The 18330-nt window shown below is 41.1% G+C and overlaps 1 protein-coding gene across 1 annotated transcript in view; it reads left to right on the top strand.

The window, feature by feature from the left end:
* The first annotated feature begins 703 nt into the window (after positions 1-703).
* Positions 704-18330, top strand: part of kcnk9 (potassium channel, subfamily K, member 9) — a 43475-nt gene continuing 25848 nt past the window's right edge. Inside the window, exon 1 of the mRNA XM_080863531.1 lies at positions 704-2102. Within this exon, the coding sequence (XP_080719657.1) occupies positions 1517-2102 (586 nt within the window). The 5' untranslated portion in view covers positions 704-1516. The remainder of the gene's footprint in view (positions 2103-18330) is intronic.

Genomic DNA, 18330 nt, shown 5'->3' with positions numbered 1-18330 from the left:
GTGTGGAATGTGTAAAACGTGGACACTGTGGATCAAACTCAGACAAACTGCAGTGTAAATGTTTCGGATTGAAGTTCAGAAAAAACTAGAACCTCTTACTTGCTGCCTGTGCTGAATCTCATCACTGCTGTTAATCAGATTACTGTAATTGCTGCGGGACAGTCTCCCGCTGCTGCCATGTGGGAACCCAGTCTCGATTTTCTGTTTAAAATGCACTCGAATGCCTCCTTGTTGCATGTCACGTGTTTCTGTGCCTGTTTAAAGTATGTGTACAAAAACCCGTGTCTGTATGGTGCAGAGCAGTGCGCTTTCCGTCCGTCTGTCCTCAGCACCATGGAGAGCGCGCTAACATGTGCAGCTGAGTCCGGTCCGGAGAGCTGATTCCCGCTGCTGCCAGAATGTGGAGGGAAAGAAAAAGCTTTATTGTGAACATTAAAGTGAACTCTCTCGGTCCATATAATGAGTAGGAGTGGTCACTGTGGAAGGGGTCGTTGGTAATGGAGAGCACAGGAGGGTGGGAGGGGGCTCTATCTGTTGCACACCGGGCTGATTTTCCTGCGGAGAGAAAGCGTCCAAGAGTGGGCAGACTGAGAGCTGAATCGTGACACTTGGAAAAAGAGAAAAACGCTGAGAAAAGGAGGAGCGACGCCCACCGAGCAGCGTCTGGAGTGAGTGGTGACATCAAATGTGGAGCCTTCAAAATACAAGCAGCTCGTGACACGCACGGTGAACTGAGAAACCCCGACACGAGGAGTAAAAACACACATGTGGGTTTTTCTTTCTTTTCTTTTTTTTCGTCCCAAATCAAAGTGATGAGCATACAGATCGGGAGAGGAGCTTTGGAGCGCGGTGTGCGCAACAGAGCATGAGTGCCACTGCGGACACGGAGTGCGCTGTGAGCAGCTGTGTTTATTCCACGAGTAAAGTGTCTTTTTCCTGCAGCTCCAGCTGCTAAACACATTTACCTTTGAAGGAAACTTTTCGTTCCGATGGAAACTGTTTTGATAGTTATTAGGATTTTTTTTCCATTCCTAAAACAACAACAAGTGTTGAGCTGAGGCGCGGATGAAGCAACAGATACGGAGCCGTGAATCTTTCATGTGCATTGTGTGAGTAACAACTCCAAACTCTCCGCCACTCTCCTTATCCGTGACCCTCCCATCTTAGGGACGACTCAGCACATTTGTGATGAGGATGTCCGCCGCTTGCGAGGAAGATCTGAGGGTTCCGCGGACAGTAAATTGATTGTTTTCTCTGTCTTCCTCTCTCTCCCGTGTGTGGAGAATGGCAGCTAAAAATATCCCGGAGATGTTAGGATGAACAGGTTGTTGTTTAGCTGAAACTTAAAGACCCGCGGGAAGATGCTCGGCTGTAGGACATTTTAATTCTCCTCACAGACAAAGTTCGACTGGAGCAGGAAAGAAAAAGAAAGGATCCGTCAGTGCTGATTTCTGTGGTTCATTCCGACCTACGTAGAGAACAGAGAGCAACAGACGAGCTTGGAAGCAGCTTGTTGATGGCACTGCGCACCGGGAGGACTTGGTTTGGGCAGGTCTTGCGCAGGGTCTCTCGGCTGCAAGGCTCCTGGTCCAGGCGCTCGAGCAGTCTCTTGTGTCTCTCCACTAACCAGGAGCAGGATTTGGGCTTCTGCCACCGGGATCACAACAAGGCGGGGGGCTCCAACTCCGGCGTTCACCGGAGCGCACCTTTCCGCGCCTCCGCCTCCAGGCGCTGTCCACACGGCTATCCCCACGCTTGCTGCGTCTTCCCGGAGAATCCGAGGGGACATGAGCCCCTCGGTCGCCGGTTCCTGTTGGCCATGAAGCGGCAAAACGTGCGGACCCTGTCCCTGATCATTTGCACGTTTACATACCTGCTCGTCGGGGCCGCTGTCTTTGACGCCCTGGAGTCCGACTTCGAGATGCGTGAAAAAGAGCAGCTGGAAGCCGAGGAGAAGCGTCTCCAGGGGAAATATAACATCAGCGAGGATGATTACCGCAAACTGGAGAGCATCATCATGGAGGCTGAGCCCCACAGAGCCGGGGTGCAGTGGAAATTCGCAGGGTCATTTTACTTTGCCATCACGGTGATAACCACCATAGGTAAGCCTAAACTCTAACATGTGTATAAATCTTTACAGGCTCACTGTGATCTTTGACGAGGACAGTTACATTTTTAGGGCGATAAAGCGGGCTGTCAGCAACAATTAGGGGAGAGCAGGAACATATTTACAGTACACGTCTGTAGGTAAAGTTTTAAGCAACATGTTGCAGCACTCGCTCCCTGCTCCAAAGGGAATTGCGCGGTGAGAATGGAGCTTTGTGTGTCATCAGCCTCGTGAGATTTAAGCTCCTGAACATCACCTGTAGGTTAAATTACGCGGAAGAATGACGTAGCGTGATGTGCTCGAGTGCACTGTGGAAACATACATCATTTCTTTTCGTGCAGCTGCACAATTTGAACTTTTAACGATGCGTCACCAGGAAAGTCTGACAGAGCAGATCGAGTTCAGGCTGTGAGACACCCCGAGACTGATCCTGAGAGGCCGGAGAGACAAAGCTGTGGCTGGAAGAAGAGCAGCGGGCGGTGTGTTGGTGCTGAAAGAGACAGTTCCTCTGAGTGCAGCCGCAGGCAGGACGAGAGTTCAGCAACTGAAACCTGACGTCACTCCAAGAGATCCTGCTCAGATCCTGCTTTTAAAAAGAAACTGTGTGTTTTGTCCCTGTGGTTATATTTACATTAGGTTTAATGGTTTTCCACAAGAACAAAAAAAGGACAGTGAACACTTTGCTCCAACTTGGCTACAAATAAAGACAGCTGCAGGGCCCGCCTGTGGGCACAAACCATCCCACTTTCCTTCCATTCCTTGCATTTATTTTTATGAGTCTCCTAAAATGCAACATACATCACATCAGTCTGACGCCCCTGGCTCTGACGCATGTGCGTCATAAAGGTTTATTTCAAGCTGGGAAGGAGGGGTAAACAGAGTTTGTCTTTGTTTACGCTCCACCGTCGGAGTGCATTTTAGTAATGCATTTTAGTAATCATACTAACCATAATGTCAGATTGAAGCGACTTGTAATTAATTGCATTAATTGAAATGAACTCAGCAAAATAATAAAATAGAACAAATCCGACCTTTTAATCAGCCCAGATTGGGATTGTAAAAAGTCCGAAACTCGAAAACGAACTTCTTTTTACGCAGAGGTCACAGAGACTCGACATGGTGTTATTCAAGATGATTTTCTTATGGGGAGGAGGACTAATGCACTAGGCTCATAGCTGGCCAGGCAACACCTAAAAGAGACACCAGCACGGCGCAGTGAAGGTGGATCTACTTTTGTTTCCAGGCTACAACGAGAGCCATTGTAATATTCACGTCGGGTGAAGTGGCCACATTTACTGCAGCTCTGTGGGAGACAGCGCTCTTTATGCGTTATCATACTCTTAAGTTCCAATAGTTTAGAGGACAGCCCAACTTTTCTTTCTCTTTTTCCCCCTTTGCAACATGTGAAGGTCTGACCTTTAGTTGACTTCCTGGTGTGACGCGTTAAACTGAGGAAGAGGATGGGATTAGACACACAATTGTTTTGAGTCCACTTGTGCAGGATGGAAATTATATTATTGTATCAGCCTGCAGAAAAGAAAGAGACGAGAAAAGAACACTGTCCAAAAAGTTATTGATTACAAGAGCTTCATTTCATTTTAGAAATGCACCACAAACATAAAGCTGACACAGTCAGGCCGTTCTGCAAAAAGTCGTTAAAATCAGCATTGACTTATAATTGCGGTGCTCTAATGTAAAACACCAGGCGAACAGAGCATTCAGCGGGACTTCAGTTTGATTATTCATTTAAAGGTACATTTAAAAAAAGAAGGATACAGATAAATGTTCCTCTTTTAGACCCCCCCCCCCCCCTCCCACCACCTTTTTTTATTTTAAAGGATTAGTTTCGCGTTAGTCTTGTGATGGTTTTGTTGTTTTCACCACGATAAACCACAAAACAACAATAAACTGACCTCACTAACAAGTACTGTATGTGTACTTCACACATTGCCATATATTACTCATTTTTGAATTGGAACGCTTCTTTAAATCAGATTGGATTTATTTGCACTTTAGATGACATATGTAAATATTCTATTCTATTCTATTCTATTCTATTCTATTCTATTCTATTCTAAATTCATGCAGTACTGTGCAAAAGCTTTTTCATATTTTACAGTTCTACTTTCAAGGGGTCAGACCTTCTTGAATCTTTCTGAAAGTGCTCTTGAGATTAAGTCCTCCAGCCTTTCTGAAGGTCTTTCAAAGTGTTTCTTTTGATTATAAGATGAACACAAGAGACAACTTAGCAAAGTACATAACATGCTCCTGTTTCTTTTGTTGAATCTATAGAAAATGCCAAAGATCACTCAGTTTAAATGGAATACAAAAGTACTTTTGCACCAGAAACTGGAGAAGTGAAGGGCAAAAGAAGAAGCATCAGACCTAAAAATTATCTACAGCAGATGAACAGTGTTTGAAAGTCACGCCCTTAAGAAGCAGAAAAACTAAATGAAAGAGCTGACACAGAACCTGACACATACATCTGGTCCTCCAGTTCATCTACTGTGAACTGGTGGCTGTCAAAAACCCAGGAAGGGCAACAGGGAGAAAAGGGTGATGTCTGCCAAATTACATAGGAACCAAACAGAAAATCAGCTGCAACAGGTCACATGGACTGATGAATCCTAATTTGACGTTGATGATTCAAACCCTCATCAGTATGTAAGCAGGAGGTCACGTACAACAGTGACTTTAAGCATGACAATCATCCCAAACTGCACTACTGGTGTAAAAGCACACCTGGACAGTAAAACACAGGGGAACAGTGTGGATTGGATTGACCTCCACAGAGGATCCACCTCAACATTATTTAAGCACTGTGGGTTTTCTTGAAAGAAAAACAAAAGACAGTCGACATCCAAAGAAGAGCTTTGAAAGTCATTCAAGAGGCCTGGAGAATTATTCTTGAAGGCTACTTAAAGAAATTACAGGAAAACTTGACTGAGAGAGTCGAGGCAGCGTTGAAGAATAAAGATGACCGACTTTCAAGTGCAAGTGAGAATTGCACATTTGCTGTTTTTGTTTTATCTACTGTATCTGCATTTATGTTGGCTATAACTCACTGCACCAATTTCCCATTTTTATAGTAAAATATTTTTAAAAATGTAGGTGGAACCAAGACTTTTTTCACAGTACTGCATAATATATATAAATGATTAACATAACTAATATGATATAGTGTATTTACTGGCATGGTACCCTGATATTTACCTTTTTAAAAGAAATTTGTGTCAAATTAATGAAGGTAATTAAAATTTGTTTCCAGGATTTCTAAGGGTCATATATCTGATCTCTCTGTGCCACAGAGCTCCACTCTGGGGTTGCCATGTTAGTGTTTGTTTTTGTGTCAAATATGTCTCAATCCAGAGTTAAAAACGGTCCAAAAACAAATGCACAAATCCATCTGATTTACTGAAAACCACCAAATTTTTTATGTTAGAAATTAGTCATCCACCCAATGATTGAATGCTCCTAAAATGCACATCTGACCTGAAAGCAAACGACTCTGTGCCTTAGAGCACAAGCCTGCAAGATCACCAAACTTTGCTTTTTCATCAAGCAAGAGAGTTCTTCTTCTTCTCTGAGAAAAAACAAAACAAAAAACAACGATGAAGCACAGACTGGACAAAATGGACAAAGACAGTTTTCATTAGATGAAACCGTCACCTGGTCATAGCGAAGTTCAGTGAGTTTGATATGTTCAATACTCTCAATGATATTACAGTAGGTTTTAGTCAGATGGCATTTATTTTCTTGGTGCCTTGGGGACACTGTACAACTGGAAAGTCAAGGCAATCACAGAAAAGTGTCTTGATGTGAGTTTGATATCTTTTTTGGTGATTTTCCAGCCACTTCAGACTTCATAAGGTTTCATCTGACACTCCAAGTAGGTTAAATCTTACTTGTGGGTTGTATTTGACCCAGCCGTTTGTGCCTTTAGGCAGTGGAGCTTTGATTTTTCTTTTCTCTCTCTGATTTGATGAGTTCGCTCAATGATTGGATGGCACGCTCAAAAATAACATTCATCTGACAGTGGGAACTTTAATTCTTACACTCCTACCTGTTCTCAGAAATAATGAAACCCGTTTTGTTTTTCCAGTCATTATTTCAGCCGCTAAAAGTGGAAGTAGTTTTGTGTGAAATGAAACTGCTGCAAAGATAAGGGACCAATTTGGGCTGTGTCAACTATGAGCTGTTTGTGGAAGCTAATTAAATTCAGTGTGAACACGAGGGACTATACAAGTGAGGTACAAAGATCTCTATTAAGATATGTGGTACTACACGTTGTTTTTCTTGGTTATGTACATATACAGGGGTATAAAACACACACTATACACCGAATATCACATGACCGTATCGATAAGATAGGTTACCATCTTACTGTAAAACCTGCCAGCATTCAGCCAAGTACATTCATCATTGGCTCACTATAAATCTTTAAAGATCTTTCTATTAATATCGATGCATACCCCATGAGTCCAACTGCATCACATACTCATTGGTGATAAAGTAAAAGAATCACCCATAAAGTGAAGTGAATAAATATTATATAAAATTATATATTGTATTTACTACATAAATCCCAAAATAATGTAGTAATTTAATTTAGTTTTTTTTTTTTAAAGAAAAATCTTGTTTTAAAGGAAAAGAATTACTTCAGTATTGATCATCATTTAGAAAAAAAAGTGTTTTGGTTAACATGAGCGAACAAACAAGCTGTGGGAGGGCCACTGCAAAGAAACCAAAGCAATTAACCTTCTCACTTTGTTTGGATTTTATATTAAAAATAACTTCCTGAGATAAATTGAGATAAATTGCCAATTCCCAGGTTACTGAACCTTTCATAAAACGAAAAAGAGGGAAATTGATTGTATAAGTTTTAATTTGTATCATTTTTGTATCAAAAACATATAAGCCTGTTAGGATAGATGCTGTAGAGGTCTAAAAACTCAGGTATCAAATATGATATACTTGGAGTTATAGGGTCAAAACTGAATAGATACAGTTTTTAATAGAGTTAACACTGGAAATGATTCTTTTCAATGTATGACCAGTGTGAATACAGTTCAGTTCAAATGCTACTGAAAATTCTTTACTGTAACAGCAGCAGTGGTAACAGGAGTTGGAGATAGTAATTGTGGTAATAACAGGGAGAGCTGCAGGATGAAAAACCCTGGATGTCAGGGCTGCACTTTAAATTAAGGATGTATACTTAATATACTTACAGATGATTTTTTTTAAAATCTGGTCTATCATCTACATCTGGAAGCCTCACCTGGGCGTGCCTTAGGCCCAGGAAAAGTTATAGTGCAAGTCGTGATCAGAAGCTAATTTTTATTACCATCATACTCCTGATCATGAGAGAAAAGGCCAGAGGCCTGAAACTGGAGCCTAGCTGTGATGATATTAGTGCAGGTCTCAGCCTTAGTATGTATAAAGGCCCTGAGATGACTTTTGTCATGATTTTCAGGTTTATAAATAAAACTGAATTGACTTGACTGTCAGAGCAGCTGTCTTGAGGGGCCCATCTCGGCTGCCAGGATGAAGCTGTAAGCACTCTGCACAGCACCCCTCAATTCAGACCGGCCTGCAAGTTCACTCTATTTATTTCTCATGATTAATTGCTCCAAATGTGATGACAGCATGTGGCGAGCGCGAAGTGTTCTCGCCGAAACTCTGCTCAGAGGGAGAAGAGCAACAACAGCGTGCTATGGTGAGCTTATACACCTGCCTCATGTTGCCAGGAGACTAAAGACAGCTTAAAAGGTGAAAGTCATCTCTGCCAAATGTCTGGAAATATCAACATTTGTCTATACAGTGGATATGAACAGTTCAGGGTATGACTGAAAACTGTCACCAGTTATATTTTTGGACAGTGACTCAAACTGTGACAAAATTCTTGTCAATATTAATGTTTCACATATGGTGTAATTATTCACTGTGTCGTTATGATGTGCCAAAACATTATCAAAGTGTTCCATGACACCCAGTCTAATAAAGGTTTATCAGTGTGAGCACCACTTTAAACCCTAATTACATTTCAAACAAAAACATAATGCTTTATAATCGAATATAAAATAAGGTCTTATACCTCAAATTAAAGATTTTTCAATCTCCTCTTTTACAGTTTGAACCATCAAAACTACAATTCATATTACATAAACAATATCAGCCAAATGTAAGAGAAAATAATGACGAAATCAGAGTAACATATTAGCAATTAGCATGACAGCAGATGATTAGCATGAGTTAATCAAATTTGATTAGCACGAGCTAATCAAAGACAAGCATCTAGACCAATGAGTCTTTTAGCTTTATCCTACATTATAGTCAGAGATCAGCATGATAAACAAATAAAGCTATTCCTCCTTTAAGTTGATTTAAAAAAATAAATTGAGCTAGTAGAACAAGCATGCTAGCAGAAATTTCCACATCCAACGATGCTTTAGCTTAAATCTATAATTAGCAAACCTAAATGCATGTATAAAAACTAAACAGATGAAACAGTAATAATTAATGTGGTGGCTCATCTGGGATAGATTTTTATTCCTTCTTTAGATTATTTAACTGCTTTTATTTGTATAAAATGGCTAACAGGAAGAGTAGACTCATAACCTTTATTAGTTAGCATAACACACAGCTTCTGTAAAAGCTCTATGTTGTGCTCTAGGTGTTTAGGCCTGCCAGGGCTACACAGTATAGTAGTACCCTGCGCTACAGACAAGTTTAGCTATGAAAAAACCTCCAGCGGCTTCATGGACTAGCTGCGCTCAAACACTGCTGTCTAGTGTCGAGCAGGAAGTCAGTGTTTACAGGTTTGTGGGTTTTTCCCCAGTGCTAACCCTTTTCACCTTAAATACAGTTTTGTGTAGCACCAGTAACTTACAAATGTTGACCGTTGCAGCTGAGAAGTACTCTGTAGTAACACGTTATTATCGTTATTGTCCACAGAGATACAAGGCTAGAGGAAACCTAAGGTGAATAACTTAACATGATTCAATAGTGAAACTGTGAAAGCCTATTTTCAGAAAAGTAAAGTGAAATGCTTTTATTTTGTAGTGCTCCATAAGTGAGTGGTGTCCTCGTAGATAAATTCATCACCCGTCCTTTCTAATGAAAGCTCTTTGTGAAGATGAGTCAGATGCTGCATCTCTGTTGGAGCTATTGTGCCAGTCACAGTTTCCATTACACTGCAAAGCAACTGGCACTTCCAGCACACGTCTTCTTGCAGGCTTTGTGAACCTGTGCTCACTTACTGAGGCCGGTTTATGTAGCAGTCCACTCAGAGAGAGTACTTTATGAGGCCACCTGTTTAAAACAAGTCTTTATGGACTGTAAGGTTTTTATAATATCTATAAATGATCTAATGGTAGAAAAGTAGTGTGTAAATATTAACTGATTGTCAATATAAGTCATACTGTTTTTACTGAATAAGCTGAGGTGTTATTGGTCATGGTGTGTATGACTTATATAGATGGTATATGCTTGGGCGAGAAAGGCATATTACATGTGATTGACATGCAATATGCAGATGTGTTAGGATCCATTTACATAGAATGCACGTCCTCTGATTGGTGTGATACTGCAGTCGGGCTACAAGCTGCTAAAAACAGCGCTTTGCTCGTCATCCTCTGGTTTGATAATAAACACTGTAATCTTGACAGGAATTGTTAGGTAGAGTCCTGGCAAAGTGAAGCATGCAGACAGTGATTGTTGTGTGTTTGTGTGTGTGTGAGATGGGCTGGAGGGTCAGTCCAGTAAGAGCTAAATACAGATTCAGTTGTCCAACATGGACAATCTGTATGCACCTCAAGGACTGATAGGAGAGCTGGACATACAATGTATATTTTACATCACTGTTCAACTTTGCTTTTCTTGGCTGGCAGTGGTGCAGCAGTTACTGCACCTCATGCTGTGCAGGTAAAATAAACACAGAGTCTTATATGAATTTTCTTGATGCCGTTATGAGCTGGAAAACCACGACTTTCACATTACTTTGCATAGACACATAAATCAAGGACACCGGATTAGATGATTTCCTCTCTCAAGCAGTGCATGATGGAGTATACAGTGTATTTTAAATCCAGGTGATTTGCTCATTAATAATACAAGACACTGAGCAGCACATTTATAATGATTAATAGCACATTATGGTACAATTAAGGATATGAATAAAGGCTTAAATTAAAAATGCCATAGTGTTGTTTTTTTTTTACTGATTTGGCAAGACTTTAATTGTCATCAATCCAAACAACTGACTAATTCATTTTTTAACCTAAAGCTCACTTCTCAGATCATTTAAGAAGCAATGGAATAAAAATAACCACATTTCTATTCTGTAAAAATGTACTAAATCTTCCCAGTCCTATAAGTAATCATTGTGACGTGTGTTAGTGGATATTTTTTAGACCTTTTTCCTGAACCACGAGGTTCAGCTCGGAGTTGGTTTCATCTTAAGAATTTTAACTAAAATGTGTCAACGACTGGCACAAAATATTGCACAGACAAATGATTACTGCCTGCAATCGGGTCTACTTTTTCCCCTGTAATTTTGTTTGAGAACACACACCTCAGACTCTGATATACAGGGTGGGCCATTTATATGGATACACCGTAATAACATGGGAATGGTTGGTGATATTAAAGTCCTGTTTGTGGCACATTAGTATATGTGAGGGGGCAAACTCCTCAAGATGGGTGTGACCATGGCGGGCATTTAGAAGTCGGCCATCTTGGATACAACTTTTGTTTTTTCAATAGAAAGAGGGCCATGTGACACATCAAACTTATTGGTAATGTCACAAGAAAAACAATGGTGTGCTTGGTTTCAACCTAACTTTAATATACTGCTGCATGGGCTGGGCCGTAGTTACATTGTCAGGTCCTAAAAATGAGCTTTAAAATAAACAATGGTAATAAAAACCGAGAGAGGCCGACAGTGATCACTGCGTTTTTTAGGGGCTTGTTAAGATTAAACAGAACAAGATACAAAGCATTAAAACATGTTAGAAACACAACAGCCTTGATAAACGCAGAGTAGTTTGGACCCGGAAGCAGGATTCATATGTCATCGCTTAAAGACCGGATTAAACTGAGGTGATAAACTTGATAAACATTGGACTTGCTGCAACAAAAAAAGTTGCAAACAATAAAAAAACTAGATAATGGAGATGTTCATAAACTCACATCATGTTTATTAGGTACACCTTGCTGGTTCCAGGTTGGACTCCTTTATGTCTTTATACCTGGCTTAAGTCTTTGGGCTCAGGTGCATGTGTGGATCTGATGGGTTGTTACAGACATCTGGTGAGAATTTCATGTCAATAGCACCTTTATAAATATATTTACTTAGAAAATTGGTGACATGTTCAATACTTATTTACACCCCCCTCCAACCACACACACACAAACAAATGCTATGTGTTACTTCATCACCTGTAAAATGTTTAAAATGACTATCAGCGTTTCCCATGTCACCAATGTCATAACACGGGCACAGAATATTTAAATGTACGATGCTGAGTTCAATGAGACGATCCTCTCATATTTGTAAGAAATAATGTAGCATTTGCATCTGGAATGTGAAGTAACAATGTACAGATTTTTTTCTTTGATGTTTTTTTTTTTATAGTATTTTAATTGAAAAACACTGATCTAAAGAACGAGCAAGGCTTTTGCTACATGATTCTTCTGTTGTTATCCCCTTGGCTACAGCGTTACGTTACCTGGGTACATCCAGCAAGTTCTAATGTCCTCTGAGGTTTTCTCACTTGATACTTTTTTTCATCCCCAGTATGCATGATCAAAACGATGCTGTGAATTACAGCCAGTCTGTTTGGCAGCTGATAGCTGTAATTCCTCATTATGTTGGCAGAATTTATATTTGCTGCTCCTCTGAAAACAAGAAAGTTGTTAATATAGTGTCTGACTTCTCACTGAAAAATAACTTGAGCCGCTTACCCTAGCTGCACTTTGTAGCAAGTAGATTATTTTCACTTTGCTAGAGTGTCCTACCGGGAGCTTGATGGAGGTCTCCACGCAGATCGATGGGAATGTGTTTCTGTGGTGCTGATGCTCACTGTGGGAGTCACTCACTCCGGAGCCGGTTGGTCTGTTTTCAACGCTCAGAGGATAAACTGTTTGCATGAGGTCCCTCTGTGCAGCCCAGTTTGGCCCTGTGACTTCATCCTAAAAATAAATAAATAGATAAATAAAAAGATATAAAGGAGTGTAACATGCCCAGTCTGCTTATTTGTAAGAAGTGCTTCTCAGCCTGTGATAACAGCAGAATTTTCTCAGTCGCTGAAGAGAGATTTTCTAATGTCTATCAAAATAACCTCAATGATGCACTAAAGATAAAAGTGAAGCTATCTGTGCTTTTGTCAAGCATGACTTGGTGCATGCCTGTGTAGGGGTCTTTCTGGTCCAATTGGATTCATTTCCACAATTGTATGATGAAATTTCATGGACGGTAAGGCTGTTTTGCTAAGGTGAGCAGAGCTAATAAGAAGGTGGTGTGTTTCCAGGTTAACAAACGTAACAAAAAGCTACATTTAGAGTCTGGATAGAGGTGGTTTAATCTACGTGTCCCAATTGTGAGTCAAGAATTTGAGATTCATATTTTGGACTTACCTAACACATTGTTTCCAGCAGTGACAAAGACTCAGAGATCTAAGGAGAGAAACTAAAGATCTGTGGTCACACCTGCAAAACCATTCCCTTTTGGTGGGGGGGGGGGGGGGGGGGGGGGGGGCTATATTGCAGTGCATCTGTAATATAGCAGTGCATCTGTTGTCCCTTTCCCTCATATCCAGAGCAGGTGAAATTGATTAAAAACCGGATGTTCCTGAAGTTTACTAATGCATGGTACCAGTGCAAACTGGTATCCTGATTGTGGATGGATGGAAAAAAACCAAAAACCTAAGATAAATCACATAATTTACTCCTGATGCTACAGTATTGTAGTCTTATTTAAAGAACTATGCAAGATGCTGTTGTAATTGCTGACTTTGTGCTTTTAGTTCTTCCAAAGAGATATCTACCTCACAAGAGCAATAAGCTTGCGGCTGAGGTAAGCAACATCTAGCTACAGCAGCAGCAGAAGAAGCTATGAAACGTAGGTAGTCTGAGAAAAACAAACAGAACAGATTCTATTTCAAGCTTCAGTGCCCTGTGCTGTTCTTTCTCCCCATTAAACCACTGATTTCATCCATCACAACACTGTCAGTGCATGTGGACAGCATTTTATAAGCATGTTCTCATTGTGTGAAGAGAGAAACCTAGATATATATATATATGTGTGTGTGTGTGTGTGTGTGTGTTCACATCCCGCAGGGAGGGAGCCCTGCTCTCACAGCCAGAGTCTCTCGGTGTTGCGATGACTGGTTGTTCCACTCCAGCACTGACGAAACAGAGCGCAGAGCGCCTCACTCAGACTCGAGTGTGGTTCGGTGAGCTGTTGCTTGATGAACCGTAGTGCCTCTTTGTTGCAGAGGGGCACTGAGTCCAGGTGGCGTCCTTCTTAGGCAGCTTACAAGAGGAGCCATGCTGAATGAAAATGGGAAAATGTAGCTGGTATATAAAGTTTAACAAACACGGCTTTTACTTTCTTCTCATATGTGTGGGGTTAATATGAAATTCCAGTTGTTTGTCAAAAATGACCAAAAACAATCAAACAAACCAAAAAATTCCACGTGTTTGCTCTTGTTACACCGGGATTAATAAATATGCGCAGGACCTTTTACCATCCTCACATAAGACTCCAGGATCGAATGCCAACTTCAATACATATATTACTTAACTTTTTATATAACATAACTAAACTGCAGTGGGGTTTGCTTATAAATTATACAAAATAATATCAATGCGGTATATTATGACTTTGAGGAGATGCATAACCACAGGTCAGTATTTCTTCAAGCATTAATTCTGGGTTATGTCACATACAGCAAGTTACAAAGACAAATCAAAGTTAAAGGTTTCAAGAGAGACCACACTGTATCATCTGTTGGCACAAGAACAAACTGTGGGACATTTAAATTGATGCTTCGTGCTGTTTAATATATGAGGAATGCCTCTCAATAGATAATCAGTACAACTTCAAAACTTGAAATACTTCTGCCTTCTGACTCATGAGCATCGTGGCTGTAAGCAGAAGTGAACATCAAAAATCTGATAGTTGTCTGCCAACAATTCAATTTAATCTATTTATACAGTGCCAATCACAACAACAGTCACCTCAAGGCACTTTATATTGTAAGGTAAATCCCACAATAATATTGTGGGATTTTCTCCCACAATTTTCTCTTTTTCAGACCATTCTCTGTAAACCCTAGAGATGCTTCTGTGGGAAAATCCCAGTAGATTGTTTCTGAAGTACCCAGTCCAGCCCATTTATTCAATTCAATTCAATTTTATTTATATAGCGCCAAATCACAACAAAAGTTGCCTCAAGGAGCTTCATAGATACAGAGAAAAACTCAACAATCATATAACCCCCTATGAGCAAGCACTTTGGTGAGAGTGAGAAGGAAAAACTCCCTTTTAACAGGAAGAAACCTCTGGCAGAACCAGGCTCAGGGAGGGGCGGGGCCATCTGCTGCGACCGGTTGGGGAGAGAGAAGGAAGACAGGATAACAGATTTGCTGTAGAAGAGAGCCAACACTCAGTGAGGTGACAGTGAGGCCTGAAGGAGCCCAGCATGTCTGGCCAGAAAACAGAGATTTGACACAATACAGGAAATATCTGCAACTGATAAACATTTTAGTAACTCAAAGCAACTACTTGTTTAAAAATTAATCTAAGAGTAAGCTGGTACTCACTGAAGAGCTTCTGTGTTTGCAGTCGTTGGCCTGTCAGCATGCTGTAACATTACAATGAATTTTGTCTGTGCATTTATGTGCTCCCTGTCAATAAAATCTGGAGCTGACACATGGAGACAATCCCAAAAACTGAAAACTGGCACAAAAATGGCTACTTTTAGCTCTTTCCAAAAGCACGTGAATCCCCAAAGAACCCCAACTCAACAGCATCAAAAAGCAAATAACCGGTACATGCTTGGGCCTCTGTGGATACATCAGAACAAAGACGATGTGTTCTGGGGTTTTTTTATGCTGCTATAGGTTTAATAAAACAAGATGTTATTGTCTGTTTAAGCTGCAGGTTAACAGTTGTCTCCACCCAAATGATCACATTACCTGGCTTGTTGACTTGCTATCAATAACTAATCTAGGTTGCACTACACACTGTAACCAACACTTATAGCTTAATACAATGTTACAAGTTCTGTTCGACCTTCCAAGGTGTTTTTTTTTTTCCAACTTGAACTGGTGTTCAAGTGAATTTGCAAGTCACATATGTTTATCTGATTTGTGATTCTACAACACAACAGGTCGCACGTTACTGCTGTCGCATTCTTCCTTCATGCTGAATCACCAGAGTGTTGTCGAACCCTTTGAAAATGATGAGCATTTCAGTAGCAACAAATGAGCGTGCACAGGAAATCTGTGGGATGGTCAGTAGGAGTTATCCAAAACGTTTTCTGTCCTAAAGTGTGTTACACTGAGAGCTTCCTGTGAACGTCATCACCTGAATCCAAGTCGTATTTCCCAGCAGTCTGGGATTAAAGTGGACTGTGCAACAAAGATCTGACATTTAGCTCACGTCATCCTTTGGCTGCTGGTTGCATTTTGATCCACTATGGCCGCCCCGGGCTGTGAGTCAGCATGGCATACTATACAGCTGCCAAACTGCTGGGTGTTCCTGCTTGCAGCTCAGACACAAAGAACGTTTACTTTTCATCTTATTGTTATGTCCCTGAAGTCTCTGACATGTAATTCCTATAAAGGGCCTGCGTATAACACTGCACAGGTATTTTATGTAATTTCTCAGCACATACATTGAGAGCGCCGATGACCAATGCTACTCCACCTGCTGTTAATTCTCTCCCGCTGGACCCTGACAGTCATCTTCACTATGCTGCTCTGCACTGTAATACACTCCCACACGGTCTTATCACAACCACTTTATTCCATCTGTAGAAAGAGTGGGAGTGTGTGGTCTCCCGTATGAGTTATTGCCACGGAACAGCAGCATGAAATCGGCGTCGGTGGCTTGCGCACAGTGTGTGGTCCGCTAGTGTTTTTGATACACGAGTAGTGCCTCTGATACTAAATGTGGGACCCCCAGAGGGTGAAATACAAATACAGTGTAAAAGCACAGTGACAGTAGAGTTACATAGGTTGGAAAAAACAAATAAAGCAGCGTGGCGTGGGCTCTAATTCTCACAGTATCGCCTGCATTATAAACCACAAACAGTGTGGGTGCATGTGAACTTATTTTGCTCTGAATTGTAGGACAAGGTCATACTACTTTAATTTAACAATGAAAAGGAATTAACACGGTGCTGCACTGATTATGCAATGCACACTTTTAGAGAGCGCCGAAAAATTATGCATGCAGGTGGTCGGCCTTACAATCCAGTCAGCCGCATGAAGAAACGTGAGTGCGTCCCATAGAAACGGCTGGCATTTCAGGCAAATTTTCCATGAACACCTCATTGATAGAGCGCCTCTATGTAAATGTGGTACATTTGAGCAACATTATAAGGAAAATGGTGTCTTCTATCATTCCAAAAACATGTCAAACATGGCAAAACATGTAATGTTGTTTTGTGGAAAAATGGAGTTCACGCTTCTTGTGAGTGTTTGTCTCATACGTCCTTATAAAACAGAACTGAATGAACTCTGTTTAAAATTCACATCACTTCAATATGCAATCTGGACTCATGTTCATCCCTGCTCCAATTTTTCATACTTTGTATGAGTCACAGTTTTTTTGTTGTTTACCTTTTACCGGGCCTTGGTGCAGCCCCCTCAGGTCATCCTCCGTCTGAAACAAGCCATCTTAGCTCCTTTCGCTCTCGCTTTAAGCCTGCTTTCCCTAGATCAGAAGAAATGTGTGCATATTCTGACCTACATACAAATATAAACTCATGTAACTCATTGTCCTGTTCAAGAAACCAGTTTGAGGTGATTCAAGATTTGCGATACGCTGTGTTATCCAGCTGGAATCAGCCGTCAGACGATGTCTACACTGTCGGTATAAATGGATGAACATGAACAATGCTCAGTTTCTACTAAGGGGTCAAAGCGTGCCAGGAAAAGGTCTGCCATGGCATTACACCAGCACCATGCTTCCATATTATTTAAGCCAAATTCTGACCTTACCGACTGAATGTCACAGTAAGAATCGAGACTCATCAGAACGAGCAAAGATTTTCCAATCTTCTATTGTCCAATTTTTGATGGGGCCATGTGAACTGTGGTGTAAATTTCCTGTAGCTGAGAGGAGTGGCACCGGATGTGGTCTTCTGCTGCTGTTGGCCAAATGCTTTAAGGTTTAACACGTGCATTTAGAAATACTCTGTCTTTGATGTAATGAGTGGTAATCTCAGTTCCTGTTGCTTTCTTATCAGCTCAGAGCAGTCTGGCATCAGCAAGACATTTTCACCCTGCTCAGTGGATATTTTCTCTTTTTCAGACCATTCTCTGTAAACCCTAGAGATGGTTCTGTGGGAAAATCCCAGTAGATTGTTTCTGAAGTACCCAGTCCAGCCCATCTATTCAATTCAATTCAATTCAATTTTATTTATATAGCGCCAAATCACAACAAAAGTCGCCTCAAGGCGCTTCATAGATACAGAGAAAAACCCAACAATCATATGACCCCCTATGAGCAAGCACTTTGGCGACAGTGGGAAGGAAAAACTCCCTTTTAACAGGAAGAAACCTCCAGCAGAACCAGGCTCAGGGAGGGGCGGGGCTATCTGCTGCGACCAGTTGGGGCGAGAGAAGAAAGACAGGATAACAGATTTGCTGTGGAAGAAAGACAGAGGTTAATAACAGATATGATTCAATGCAGAGAGGTCTATTAACACATAGTGAGTGAGAAAGGTGACTGGAAAGGAAAAGCTCAATGCATCATGGGAATCCCCGGCAGCCTACATCTATTGCAGCATAACTAAGGGAGGATTCAGGGTCACCTGGTCCAGCCCTAACTATATGCTTTAGCAAAAAGGAAAGTTTGAAGCCTAATCTTGAAAGTAGTGATAGTGTCTGTCTCCCGAATCCAAACTGGAAGCTGGTTCCACAGAAGAGGGGCCTGAAAACTGAAGGCTCTCCCTCCCATTCTACTTTTAAATACTCTAGGAACAACAAGTA

Source organism: Rhamphochromis sp. 'chilingali' (genome assembly GCF_963969265.1).
Source record: "Rhamphochromis sp. 'chilingali' genome assembly, chromosome: 17".
NCBI classification, from domain to species: Eukaryota; Metazoa; Chordata; class Actinopteri; order Cichliformes; family Cichlidae; genus Rhamphochromis; species Rhamphochromis sp. 'chilingali'.
This window is presented reverse-complemented; position numbering and strand designations above follow the sequence as displayed.